Source organism: Euphorbia lathyris, chromosome 2 (genome assembly GCF_963576675.1).
Source record: "Euphorbia lathyris chromosome 2, ddEupLath1.1, whole genome shotgun sequence".
Taxonomy (NCBI): domain Eukaryota; kingdom Viridiplantae; phylum Streptophyta; class Magnoliopsida; order Malpighiales; family Euphorbiaceae; genus Euphorbia; species Euphorbia lathyris.
Genome location: NC_088911.1, coordinates 3,657,121 through 3,669,747, shown reverse-complemented (window position 1 = coordinate 3,669,747; position 12,627 = coordinate 3,657,121). Strand labels below are relative to the sequence as shown.

Below are 12,627 nucleotides of genomic sequence, written 5' to 3'. Positions count from 1 at the left end.
TACTCATTCATTTCACCGAGTCTTATTCTTTACACTCCGCTAATAAATATTTCCCAAGTATGCCCTTGCTGCCCTTATTTCCCTGGGCAGCATATTTTTATTCTCCATTGGCCTTTTTGTAAGGTTGCAATGGAACTGAATCGAGTTTGACCTGTTCAGGTTCGGTTTGTTATTAGTTCGAGTCGAATTTCAAACTCGGTTCAGATTAAAACTTTTTTTTGTATTCGATTTGTTTAAAATTTCGTTCTTCTCACGAGCTAGCTCGTTTATTTGGTTTATAAGCTTAGGAATTGTTTACTTATTTTGTTCACGAGATTACTTGCGTGCAGTCTGTTTATTTTATTCACGAACAACTCTTTTGTCTTATTCACAAACTTTACTTGCGAACAGCTCGTTAAACATGTTCATGAACAAGCTCGTTTATTATATTTGCGAACGAAATAATATCAAATAAAATAATACTAGCATATTTAGCAAATGAAATAATATAATTTTACATACGTAAACATTAAAAACCTTACTCTAGTGAGTGAAGGATCTAGAATTCACTGACAAGTGCTTGTCGTGGTCTCTCATAATTTATGAGTGCTAAATTGATATTTTTAAGATAATTTTATATAAAAAAATTAAAGTTCCGCACACAATTTCCATAGAAATTTCAGCATTTTTTGGCGAAAAGTTGGTGCTCAAGCACCTCTTAGTCCCCCAGATCCGTCCATGCCTTTACTCATTAAATAGAAATTCTAAATAGTGTGAGGACAGAGAGGCATAAATGAGAAGAGGAATGAAAGGAAGAGAAATGAACAATAAATCCATTTCCTATCTTTCTAATCTAATTTATATTTTACTATAAAAGAACTTTGAAACGGACTATATACCAAATCAGAATTATTAAAATGAATACTATTTGATATTATTTATGGGTTTATTCACGAGCTTGTTTATATGTTTCTATTGAGATTGTTCTTGAATATTATAATCCAATTTATTCGCGATTCACGAGCTTTGTAACCGAGGCTTTTTACATTTATGACTCCAACATCTAAATCGTGTTTGCGAGTGGCTCAATGAGCCTAGGCTCATGAACAGCTCGGCTCAGCCCTACCTTTCACCTTTCCCACCTGCCCCGAAATTCCGGGCAGTCATAACGTTTCCTAGTTCCTACTTTTTCCAGTATCAACAGCCACACTGTTTTTTAGTTTCTACTTTCACAGACAAAAGACTTCTTATCAAGAAAATCAGCCAAAGATATCCTTACGATATAAATATCCAAGCTTCGACTCGTTTTCCCCCAAATTGTCACTCTCATTCTCATTTTCTGATCTTCGTTGTCAAGAGAGTTCTAGCGTTGCTGTTGAAGATGATGATTTGAAGTGGATTTTTGAGCTTGTTTGTGTTCAGGATTCGGCATTATTTGGTGTTGTCTCTTTGTTAGATCTTGGAATTTAGGGCTCAGAATGTGGAGAGCTGCTCGATCTGCCGCGTCCTGTTTACACCGTTCACGGAGGTTTTCCACGGCAATACCTGGTCCCTGTATTGTTCATAAGCGTGGCGCTGATATTCTCCATGATCCTTGGTTCAATAAGGTCAAAATACTCGTTTTGGCTGTTTTTGTAGCTACTAGTTTGAAGCTATTATTGTTGCGTTTTAGTAGTTCTACCGAATTTCTTTGGATTCTTTTGCGTTTTCTTGGTTTTGTTTTCGAGGAATTGTCGTATTGCTTCTTTACATGTTCAATGAATTAGAGATTCTGTTGAGTGGAATTGTATAAGATCTTTTTTCATAATGTTAATTTTACATTTTCGTATCTTTCAAAGAATTCTTGCAGCTTGTATGTTTTAAGCGTCTGGTTTTTCTGTTATACGTGATTGGATTAGAGTAGCTGTTTTGCGGTAGTTGGTTCTCCCTGAAGAATGTTGCGTGTATAGTCTTATTTCAAAAACAATATGTCGGTGGCTGTATGTGCTGATTCTGTGTGGCTTGTCTTTGCTCTATTGTCTCTCTCTGCGCAGGATACTGGGTTTCCTTTAACTGAAAGAGATCGACTTGGGTTGCGTGGACTACTTCCTCCTCGTATTGTATCATTTGAACAGCAATATGCTCGTTTCAGTATGTTAAATTCCCTACCTATTTAAAGTTATTATTTACTCCTTGTTCTAGAGTTATGGAGCATTTGAATACCTACCCATGGGTATAATTTTGTTTTAAAAAAGTTATTTTGTGGTATATCATTGTCTATTTTATGCAGTGGTTACTATAATACTCCCTCCATTCTCAAATAAGTGTCGTTTTAGATAATTGTTTTTGTTCTTTTTTAAGTGTCGTTTTCGTTTTTCAATAAAATTTAGTATAGTTTTTTGGTCTAAGCATTTAAATTTTGTCTTGATTTATGTGTTTTTTAAGCTTTCAAAGGTTCTTCTCCAATCATTATAAGAGAGAGAATTTTTATTTAGTTAATCCATGGAAATTTATTAATTTAAGTGTATATTAATTGTGTTTCTTAATTTGTGTGAAAATTCTAAAATGACACTTATTTGAGAATGGAGGGAGTACTTATTAAGATTGTCTCTATGTTAATCTTAGAGTATTCTCCTGATATTTTAGGAAAGGAGGATTGAATTTGGTATCTCCAATTTAAAGAAGTGTAGCTAATAAATGGACATGTCTCAATCAACCTTTCCTTATGTTGTTTGGAGTGGCAATGTGTCTATATAACCATGCAGTATTTGATTGAAATCCTTGTGCTCTTTACATATGAACAGTTGAATCATATCGATCTTTGGAGAAAAATACTCGGGGAGAACCTGAGAGCACTGTATCATTAGCAAAGTGGAGAATCTTAAACAGACTTCATGACAGAAATGAAACATTGTACTACAGGGTAAGTTCCCTGGGAAATTCTTGACTGAATATCTTAAGTTGCAAGTGAAATGTAGATTAATGAAAAGTTACTTTGTACCTAACCTTTCCAGGTCCTTATGGATAACATCAAGGATTTTGCTCCAATAATATATACCCCGACAGTAGGATTGGTATGCCAAAATTATTCAGGCTTATTTAGACGTCCACGAGGAATGTATTTTAGTGCAAAAGATAAAGGAGAGATGATGTCGATGATCTATAATTGGCCAGCAGAGAAGGTATTATATGAATTTTCTCCTGAGTGCTGTTTGATGAAGTATTGTTGAATATTAAATCTATATCACAACTTTCTGGTATCCTCTTCTTACTTATGAGTTAGTGGCAATTTTTGATATGGAGTTATGGACATATTGAATAGAGTTTTGAATTATAGAAACAGAGTTCTGTTAGAGAAGTTGGCCCCTAATTTGATCCTAGGTTTTCAATGTGGATAAAAAACATGGCTGAGTGGCAGTCAAAAAATGGCCTGCATGGTTAGTCTGTGGATCATGGCTTAATATGCATTCCTATGATGCCTACTCCATACATGGTTCAACAGTTCAACTTTCATTGTAGTGTCTGGGATTTGTTAATCAGGCCACACTAGAGTTTCTGTATAAAGATAGAAATAATATAGCTTGTCAATCATATCTCTTTACTCTGTGGCATCTTCAAGATACACAAGGCAGTTTGTCAGAATGGATATCCCATTAAGGAATTGCTGATTCCATTCACTAGAAATCTCTAGCATTTGATTTTCCCTTGAGAAGCTTTTTAAGCACTTTCAAGTGCCTCATGAACCTGCATATATGTGATCAATTATTTCTTAATATTTTATAAGTAAAAAGAGGTAGGTTTTCTGTCATTTACTCCTAATAGCTAACAACATAACAATATGGTTTAATCTAGTGCAAGTTTTCTTTGGGCTCTTGGTTTATTTCCAAATCAAAGGATGTCATTTTGCTAATACAAGAAATGGCCTTGATGGGTTCTCATTACTCACATTACTAATGAAGATCAGGTAGGTCCATGGAAATTGGTTGCATTGCGTTTAGTCCCTCCAGTGGTAAGCAAGTGCTTGGAGAATTATTGCTGGGTAGGGTTCTATCTAGGCCATTTCATGATCATAGTGTCTTTATTCTGCTAAAACTCAAATTCTAACTTCTCTGTGCATTGATAGATCTATATTTTAGTTCACTGAAAATACAACGATTTTACACTTTTGTTGAAGTTACAACTCTATAAACACTTTATTCTCTCACATTGAGTAATTCGTGAAGTGTTTCTCATGTTATTAGCTGGAAGCTTTATTGTTCAAAGTGTAGTAAAGATGGTATTGAATTCTTTTAATTGGCATTAGGATTGCTCCACTGAAGATGCTTCAGGTTCAATTTCTTCATCTTGCAGGTGGACATGATAGTAATAACAGATGGCAGTCGTATTCTTGGTCTTGGTGATCTCGGTGTTCAAGGAATAGGTATTCCCATTGGAAAGCTAGATATGTACGTTGCTGCAGCTGGTATCAACCCACAGAAAGTACGTTTCTCTCCTATATCGGTGTATGCGTGCTTGTGCTTGTATCACCCTGCCAATTTTTGTATGTGTAGGTGTGCATGTAGTTCCCGCTTATTGCTTGTTATCTACATCTAAAATTGTGCAAGCAGAATAGGAAAAAATGGTTCTTGCAACAGCTTCATACTATATATCTGTGAAGCTATTAAACTACAGTCTCCTTTCAACTTTAGTGATTATTTTTAATTCCTGCACGATTTGCTCTTTTTCACATGTTCTTGATTTACTGGCTATTTTATGACTTGTTATTCAACCTATCCCTGCATATGACAGATACTGCCAGTTATGCTGGATGTTGGCACAAACAATCAGAAGCTACTTGATGATCCTCTTTGTTAGTAAAATTTTACATTTTTTTGCTCTATATAATTCTTGTTTCACCAATAATAAATAAATTACATGGAGTGATTCAGAAACTTACTTATTGAAGTAATTTTTTGTTTTTACATGTCTTCTGTTCGACAGATTTAGGACTTCGACAACCTAGGCTGGAAGGAGAAGAGTATCTATCAATTGTCGATGAGTTCATGGAAGCTGCTTTCACACGTTGGCCCAAGGCCATTGTTCAGGCATGTTCCTTCTAAAAAGAAAAAAGTCATTTTCATCATTGAGAAAAGTTTTAATCTTGCAATAACTTGTTTTTTGGACAATTTTATCAGTTTGAGGATTTTCAAATGAAGTGGGCATTTGAAACACTGCAAAGATATCGCAAAAGATTTTGCATGTTTAATGATGATGTACAGGTGTGCACAGCTGTGTTTGTTGCTATATTGTATTTACCATAATGCGCTGGGCCAAAAGTTGCCATGACTGTCGTTACCATTGTCGGTCTTACTTGCTTAATGATTTGTAGGGAACTGCTGGTGTTGCACTTGCTGGGTTGTTGGGAACTGTTAGAGCTCAAGGCCGCCCTTTGTCTGACTTCCTGAACCAAAAAATAGTTGTAGTAGGTGCAGGAAGGTACTTTTAGAGATCAAATTATATGATTTAAATGCTGGTTTGCGGACAAATTTCCCACTACTTGCCTATAATTTGTTGCATTTTTCTTTAATGCCTGTAGTGCGGGGCTTGGTGTCTTGACTATGGCTCTGCAGGCTGTTTCAAGAATGTCTGGGAACAATGAAGGTGTTGCAAAGAACCATCTTTTCCTACTTGATAAGGATGTAAGGTTCTATGCTTTCACTTCATCTGAGATTTATGCTCCTTTTTATATATTCTAATGGTGGTTGGCGATTCTTCCTTGGTTAAAAATCTGATGAGTTTCTAGAAATCAGCCTTGCCAGTGCTTTCTCTTATCACACATATTTGTTTGGGCTAAAATTTTGAATTTCGATGCCTAAACACCCGCTCGCTTCCGTCCCAAATCCTTCAAGTGGTATTAGACCCCCTAATTTCAATTATGATTAGTTGAGTTGTCTGTCCACTAGATTGGTGTGGTCTTAAATTATGACATAATTAATTTATGGTCCAAATGTAGTTTCCTTCTTCAATTGAATATCAAACAGTGATAGAATGTTTTTTTCAACTTTTTGACGTATTGTGTTAATTAATTAAATCACATTCGATCAACATTCATGTTTATTTTGTCTTATGAAATGTTGGAATTATGTTCTTAGTATCTCAGTCAGATATCTTATGCATGTCATCTGTTTCTCTCCGGGATTCTATGATTTCCAATTGTTTGAAATCTTTTGTTTTTCAATTCCGTCTTTTTTCTCTCTCTCTTTTTGAAGGGTCTTGTCACGAAAGAGAGAAAGAACATTGATCCTGCAGCAGCACCTTTTGCTCAAGATTTAAAAGATGCTGAGGGGCTTAGTGAGGGAGCTAGTCTGCTTGAAGTGGTAAAACTCCAGGGAATCTTTCACAAGCATTGATAAGTGTCAGACTGATCTTTTATGACATGAGAAAAATTAGTGTTTACCCAATTACTTTTAGAATTATATTTTTGCATCTCCAGAGTACATATTATCATATTGTGGTTTTGAGAATTTACTGAAAACTAATTACTTTTCCAGGTGAAAAAGCTAAAACCTCATGTGCTTCTTGGTTTGTCTGGAGTTGGCGGTGTATTTGATGAGGAGGTAAGTGCTTAATTTATGCTTTATGATTCATGGATTTTTATTTAACAAAAAAGTAGTAGTTATTGCAGAGAAACTGTTAAGACATTGATAAATGCTAAAGAAAAAAACTGTATTCTACTGCTACTTATGGTTATGCACAATTTCACGAGTTTCCTCTTTTTAACATTTTTATTATTTGCATACTACATTTAGTTTTATAATTTATACTATACCATAAAGTTGTAATCTAAAAATGGTCTCTTGGATAGTTTCTAGATTTTTGTTTAAAAAAAAAAATCATTCCGAGAGTTCTTCTTTCCTTTCTCAAGGGCATTGATGTGATAACCCATACTGGTGTTTTTGGATGCCTATTGTGTGTTTTTAACAGGGAATTGCATAAGCATTGGAATGCATTACATTTGTTTCTAAGACGGAAATTCCTTTTCAAATTAACACTGCCAGTATCTTTTTTATCTATAGATCTTGATTGGTATTGGTACATTTCCTGATTTGGTTTCTTATAACTTTCTCATCGATATATGAATCAGGTGCTCAAAGCTATGCGAGAATCTGATTCTCCTAGACCTGCTATCTTCGCTATGTCAAACCCCACCATGAATGGTTTGTTTTTTAAAGTCTCGTGAATTTCACAATTTCTTATGCAACTAGCTTCTGTTTACACTATCTTATTATTCTCTGCAACAGCTGAATGCACTGCTGCCGATGCTTTTAAATATGCTGGAGAAAACATAGTTTTCGGAAGTGGAAGCCCATTCGATAACGTCGATCTTGGTACTTTATATTCTTATTTATTTTTGTCTTCTTTTTAATATTTTGACACCATTTAATGAAAGCAAATTGTTGGGAAAATTACACTGGTAATTTTAAGTCTACGCTTTCACTATCAAATTGATACTTCTAAAAGTACAAGACCTAAGTGTGGATTAAACCAAACCTTGCAGGTGTGGTGGGAGTTTTGGCTATAACTATTTCCTAAAAGTTCAATAGATTTGCATTTATCGTACAAAATTCAATTGCTGATAGCTCACTTTCTATTGTCTCACGCGCTTTCAGGCAATGGAAAAGTAGGACATGTAAATCAAGCAAATAACATGTACCTGTTTCCCGGGTTTGTGTTTCCTTATTCGACTCGCTATTTGAGACTACTATATCAACTATGTTTAAATACTGACATTTATATCTATATCTCTTCCCTGCTCTCAGGATTGGTTTGGGAACTCTTGTTTCTGGTGCTCGTATCATAACAGATGCTATGTTGCTAGCAGCTTCTGAATGGTATGGTTGGACTTAAAAACTTTGCTGCTTGTTGTTGTTCTTACCCTCGAGTAGTAATAGTAGTCTTATGCGCGGTTTGTTTGCCGGAAAATATTGTACCGCAAAATATTTTCCTGATCTTCTGGTGTTTGTTTACTTAAGAAAATAAGTTCACTGAAAATTTTAAGTTAGTCAACAGAAAAATTTATGAAAAAAGTGATTAAAATGTTTTATCCTTTTGAAAAAAGTAAAACAGTTTCCTTAAGTGTTTGGAGCCTTACTCCATTCCTTCTTATTCTTTTGAAAACAATAGCCATCCACCACTTCTTTCCATTTTCTGGTGCCGTAGCCAGACACCGGAAAAGATTTATTTTCCAACACAAAATTTTCTAACTGTTGGATGTTGTGACCAGACTTGTATGATAAAAAATTCTTTCCCGGTTTTGTTAAATAATTATAAACTTCCTGCCAGAAATTGTGCAGAAAACTTGAAATCACAGTATGTGGGTTAGATTCTGTATTTTGCTATTTATTTTTTATGTGCACTTTGTAAAATTCAGTTATCCTGTATCACTGTGCATTGCGTGAACATTATTGATAGGAACTTATTGTAGCTAGCTTGGACGCGTTTTCTATCAAGTAACTATGTTGCACAGACACCGGATACGTTATTTCTAAAACATAACCTTCATAAAATAGCCAACAAAAACAGACACAGATACGAAACAGATACGGATACGTAAACGAAATGCAGAAACACTATACTAAAAAGAGGTGTCTGTGCAACATAGCCTACATATTTGATAACTGTATCTTACCCTCAAAAACTGTATAGTGCTACTATTGTTGCAACTCTAAATAAAAAGTAGGCTGATATATGTTTTCTGTTCTTTTACGAGTTCATTTGGCTTTTGAAGCATGAATTGCTGACGTGATATTTTTACAGCCTTGCTTCTTACATGACGGATGAAGAAATTCAGAAGGGCATATTATATCCATCTATTGATAGGTAATACCTCGAAGTTCTCAGTCAGTAAAATCTCTCTTCAGGGTCTCTGTGATGGTATGTGGCGGGGTGCTAATTTTGCAGCTATCAATACGTATTTTCATGAATTAAGTGTCAATTTGGCCCCTGAAGTTGGCAGATGTGTTCAGTTTAGCCCAAATCGAAGTTTAGGTATCAACTCAGCCTTCAAGTTGTCAATATTTGACAAATTAGCCCAAATACAATCGATTTCAATATCTAAAAGTTTGTCAAATTTGGGCTATTTGTCAAATAGTGCCGACGTCAAGGTTGAGTTGATAACTAAACTTTGATTTGGGCTAAACTGAATCTGTCGGCCAATTTTAGAGGCCAAATTGACCCTTAGTATTTTCGAAGTAAAAACATGGGTAAAGTCCAAAAACACCCTTTATGCTTTCATGTTTTGTCAAAAAAAAAAAACGGTGATTGGGGTTTTGCTTTTGCTAAAAACGAGGATCTTTTAGTTTGATACTGTAAAAATGACCGTTAACGACCCCAAAGTAGAAAATTTTAAGAATTAAAGTTGTTTAGTACCACATTTACTGTAGAATCACATTTTTTTATTTTAGTAGATTATCATTTTCGGAGTTTTTTTCTCTCTCCTAGCAACACCTAAATCACCTCAAACTTAAAAAGTTGAAGAATTAAAGTTGCTTAGTTTTGAATTTTTCAACTTTTTGGTCGTCAACGCTCCCTTGTTTTTAGCAAAAGCAAAAGCCTCAGTCATCTCGTGGTCGTAACAAAAAAAATCTCAGTACCCGTTTGGACATAAAAATTCTACAAGTACATGTTGACAAAAGGTGAAAGCACAAGTTTTTTTAGACTTCACCATAACAACATTTATAGAACCTTTAGCAGAAAAACTTTTATTGTAAAACCCAATTTGCTAATTTATAGGTTGCGAGAAATGGATGTTGCTTATGTTTCAGAATTGGTCATGTGGTTTCTATCTTTTTGCAACCTGTAAATTGACTCAGTCGACATTTATGCAGTATTCGAGACATTACCGTTGAGGTTGGGGCTGCTGTTCTACGAGCAGCTGTTGCAGAAGACCTGGCAGAAGGTCATGGTCACGTCGGCCCCAGAGAGCTCAAGCACATGTCAAAAGTAAGTTAAGGAAAAAATTGCATTAAATGATCTAACAAATATCTAAATACTATTAACATTCATTTAACCTAAGAAACACCGACACTTCTAGGAGGTACGAGTGTTGGACACTCGGGACACACACCGACACTGTAAAATAAGTGTCCCCTTTTTTTCTGTTCTTTTTTAATGGGGGCACTTTGGGGACATTCCGGAGCCACGGATTCTAAGTTAATTAAGTAGAATATAGGACTGTTTTTTTAATAATTTTAGAAAAGGAAGGGGTTGATATAAACAAAAATAAAATAAAACCTAAAAAAATCAAAATCTAATGAAAAGAATATAGCAGCGTCCCCTTTTTGGTAGTTTAAATAGTATGAGTATTAAATGTTTCTTTTTGATGAATTACTGACTTATTATAGATGCTATTTATGCTTTATAATGACTAATGAATGTTATATATATAAATTTGGTGTGTACCCGCTGTATCGTCCCTACATTTTTACTTTAACACACCTCGTATTTTAATAATGTATTGTTTAGTTCTTAACTTTTATTCTAGTCAACAATTTAGTCCCTCAAATATTTGAATCATCAAACAGTTTAGTCTCCATATAAGACTGAACTGTTGAATAGGATGAACATTAATGACTAAACAGTGCATTTTTAAAATACGGGGACTAAACAATATGGTAGATAAAATTTATAGCGACTAATAAATTATTTACCTTGCCACACCCGGACACCTATCCGTGTCACTGCTTTCTAGCATTTAACAGAATAACAACAAATCTAAACAGTTATGCTCTAACTTCATAAACATTTAGTCTGTTGAAATACATGGTAATAGATCGAAGTACATAAAGGCTTGTTTGTTTTACCTACTGTTTGTTGTTTGTTGTTACGGTTTGCTGTTGGGAAAAGCTGCATTTTCAAAAAGCTGAGATTCCTTGTTTTTGTAAAAGACTACTTTTCAGGTGTAAAATGTAACCAGGAGCTCATTAACCAAACACATAAAACTCTCCATTTGAAGTGAAAAGGCAAACGGGAGCATGAAAAGGAGCAACCAAACACCCCCTAAGGCTCCCTTTGTTTGCCGGAAAATATTGTTCAAAATAAATATTTTCTTGATTTTCTGGCGTTTGTTTGCTTAAGAAAATAAGTCAACGAAATTTTTTAGGTCGGTCAATTGAAAAATTTCCTAACCTTTTAGAATGGCTTCCATTCCTTCTTACCTTTTTAAATACAGTAGCCACCTACCACTTCTTTCTTGGTGATTCCTAGTTTTCCCGTGTTGGAGTCGAGCATTGGAAATCTATTTTTCAATACAAAAATTTCTCTTATCTTAATATTTTTCAGAACACCCAATATTTTCGGGTAAATAAACGGGGTTTAAGAAACGCTCCATAGGAAAACACTTTTGGTTGTTTTCAAACTGACATTTATATCTAATAATTCATTTCTCTACGCAGGAGGAGACGGTGGAATTCGTGAGAAGCAATATGTGGTTCCCAATTTACAGTCCACTAGTTCACGAGAAATAAACTCATTTTCAATTTTAGGAGTTTATTCTTCTTCTGCAATACTGGACTTTAATTCTTAGCAAGCAAAGCTATAATATTAATATTCTTTTCCATGTTTTTCTGAATTCATAATTTGCCAAACTTAAAACAAGTAGAAAAAGCAAGTTATGAAAACAGGAGCAAACCTACCTTCCCATTTCATCTTTACTTCATTCACCTCAACTATTTTTTGTCAGCAACAATATTAATATTAATTCATGTATATGTTTTTTTTTTTTTTTGGGTCATCAAATGCTTCCATTTTTTTTTAAATAATGTCAAGTTTTATTAACTTAAATCAGATGAAAGAATATTGCTAATAAATGGTGGTGGATATGTCTGCTCACTCCGAACAGAATTGACTGTTTTTGCTAGAGCATGAGCAGTCGAATTCGCTGAACGCTTAATAAAGGAGATAAAACACAACTTTAAATCTCGTAATAAATGAATACAATTAGAAATAATGTCAACTAAATACGATGGACCTTCTAAATCCATTTGAATTGTCTTGACTATGATGAGACAATCCGACTGAATTTGAATTTTCTTATTGGGCGGTATATCTTAATCTAACTTAAAGCTTATTTGATAGTTATGACATCGACTTGTTGAGAACTAGGACTCTCATTTTAACTAAAACGCATTCTCCAGAGTGATTACTTGATGATGTCATAGATAGAAAAAGAAATTTTGATGCAAAAATTTGAAAAGAAAAAAAAAACTTAAGTACAAGACAAAACACCCATATCCGTTGAACATCAGCAGAACATTACTCAATTTTTCTCTCATCCTCATGCTGCTTCGTGTGAGCTGAACAAGATCTGGCAACCGATATCTATTTAAGATCAAAGACCGTATTAATTTTTTCTGGACTATTATAGAAATGTTCAATGAATATATTTAAGATGCAGTCCATTTTTCAAACAAAGATAAGTATGCCGAAGGAAAAAATTGGGTACATATGAAAGTAACATAAAAGAGAAATTTACAAATATATGTAATGTCAAACGAAGACCAATCAAACAAGAAGATTTTATGCAAGTTTGGAGAATAAATTACACCCATGGTCATTGAACTTTACTAATTTTTACGATATGACACTTAATTTCAGTATCAGTAATATCAGTTCAGTTCATCATTTAGTAAT

At 34.3% G+C, this 12,627-nt stretch overlaps 1 protein-coding gene across 2 annotated transcripts; it reads left to right on the top strand.

Annotated features, from left to right (window-relative positions):
* Positions 1–1,184: 1,184 nt before the first annotated feature.
* LOC136220828 (NAD-dependent malic enzyme 59 kDa isoform, mitochondrial) lies at positions 1,185–11,717 on the top strand. Of its 2 annotated transcripts, XM_066008636.1 has the most exons (19): positions 1,188–1,586; positions 2,013–2,109; positions 2,763–2,881; positions 2,973–3,140; positions 4,309–4,437; positions 4,747–4,807; positions 4,939–5,042; positions 5,133–5,216; positions 5,327–5,433; positions 5,534–5,636; positions 6,207–6,314; positions 6,489–6,554; positions 7,082–7,154; positions 7,239–7,325; positions 7,608–7,662; positions 7,758–7,829; positions 8,755–8,817; positions 9,825–9,939; positions 11,391–11,717. In XM_066008636.1, exons 1-19 carry the CDS (start codon positions 1,458–1,460, stop codon positions 11,460–11,462), a joined length of 1,812 nt encoding a protein of 603 aa, XP_065864708.1. In that variant the 5' UTR covers positions 1,188–1,457; the 3' UTR covers positions 11,463–11,717. The 2 variants fall into 2 exon arrangements, with proteins under 2 accessions (XP_065864709.1, XP_065864708.1); XM_066008637.1 differs by lacking the exons at positions 7,758–7,829; positions 8,755–8,817; positions 9,825–9,939; positions 11,391–11,717 and having other exon boundaries at positions 1,185–1,586; positions 7,496–7,636.
* The last annotated feature ends 910 nt before the right edge of the window (positions 11,718–12,627 follow it).

What these genes read in the sequence shown, in the direction of transcription:
- LOC136220828 (XM_066008636.1), top strand. Translation starts at nt 1,458, where the DNA reads ATGTGGAGAGCTGCTCGATCTGCCGCGTCCTGTTTACACCGTTCACGG. An exon ending in ATTCGATAACGTCGATCTTG is followed by an intron (nt 7,326 to 7,607) that starts GTACTTTATATT and finishes ACGCGCTTTCAG; the next exon opens with GCAATGGAAAAGTAGGACAT. An exon ending in AGCTCAAGCACATGTCAAAA is followed by an intron (nt 9,940 to 11,390) that starts GTAAGTTAAGGA and finishes TTCTCTACGCAG; the next exon opens with GAGGAGACGGTGGAATTCGT.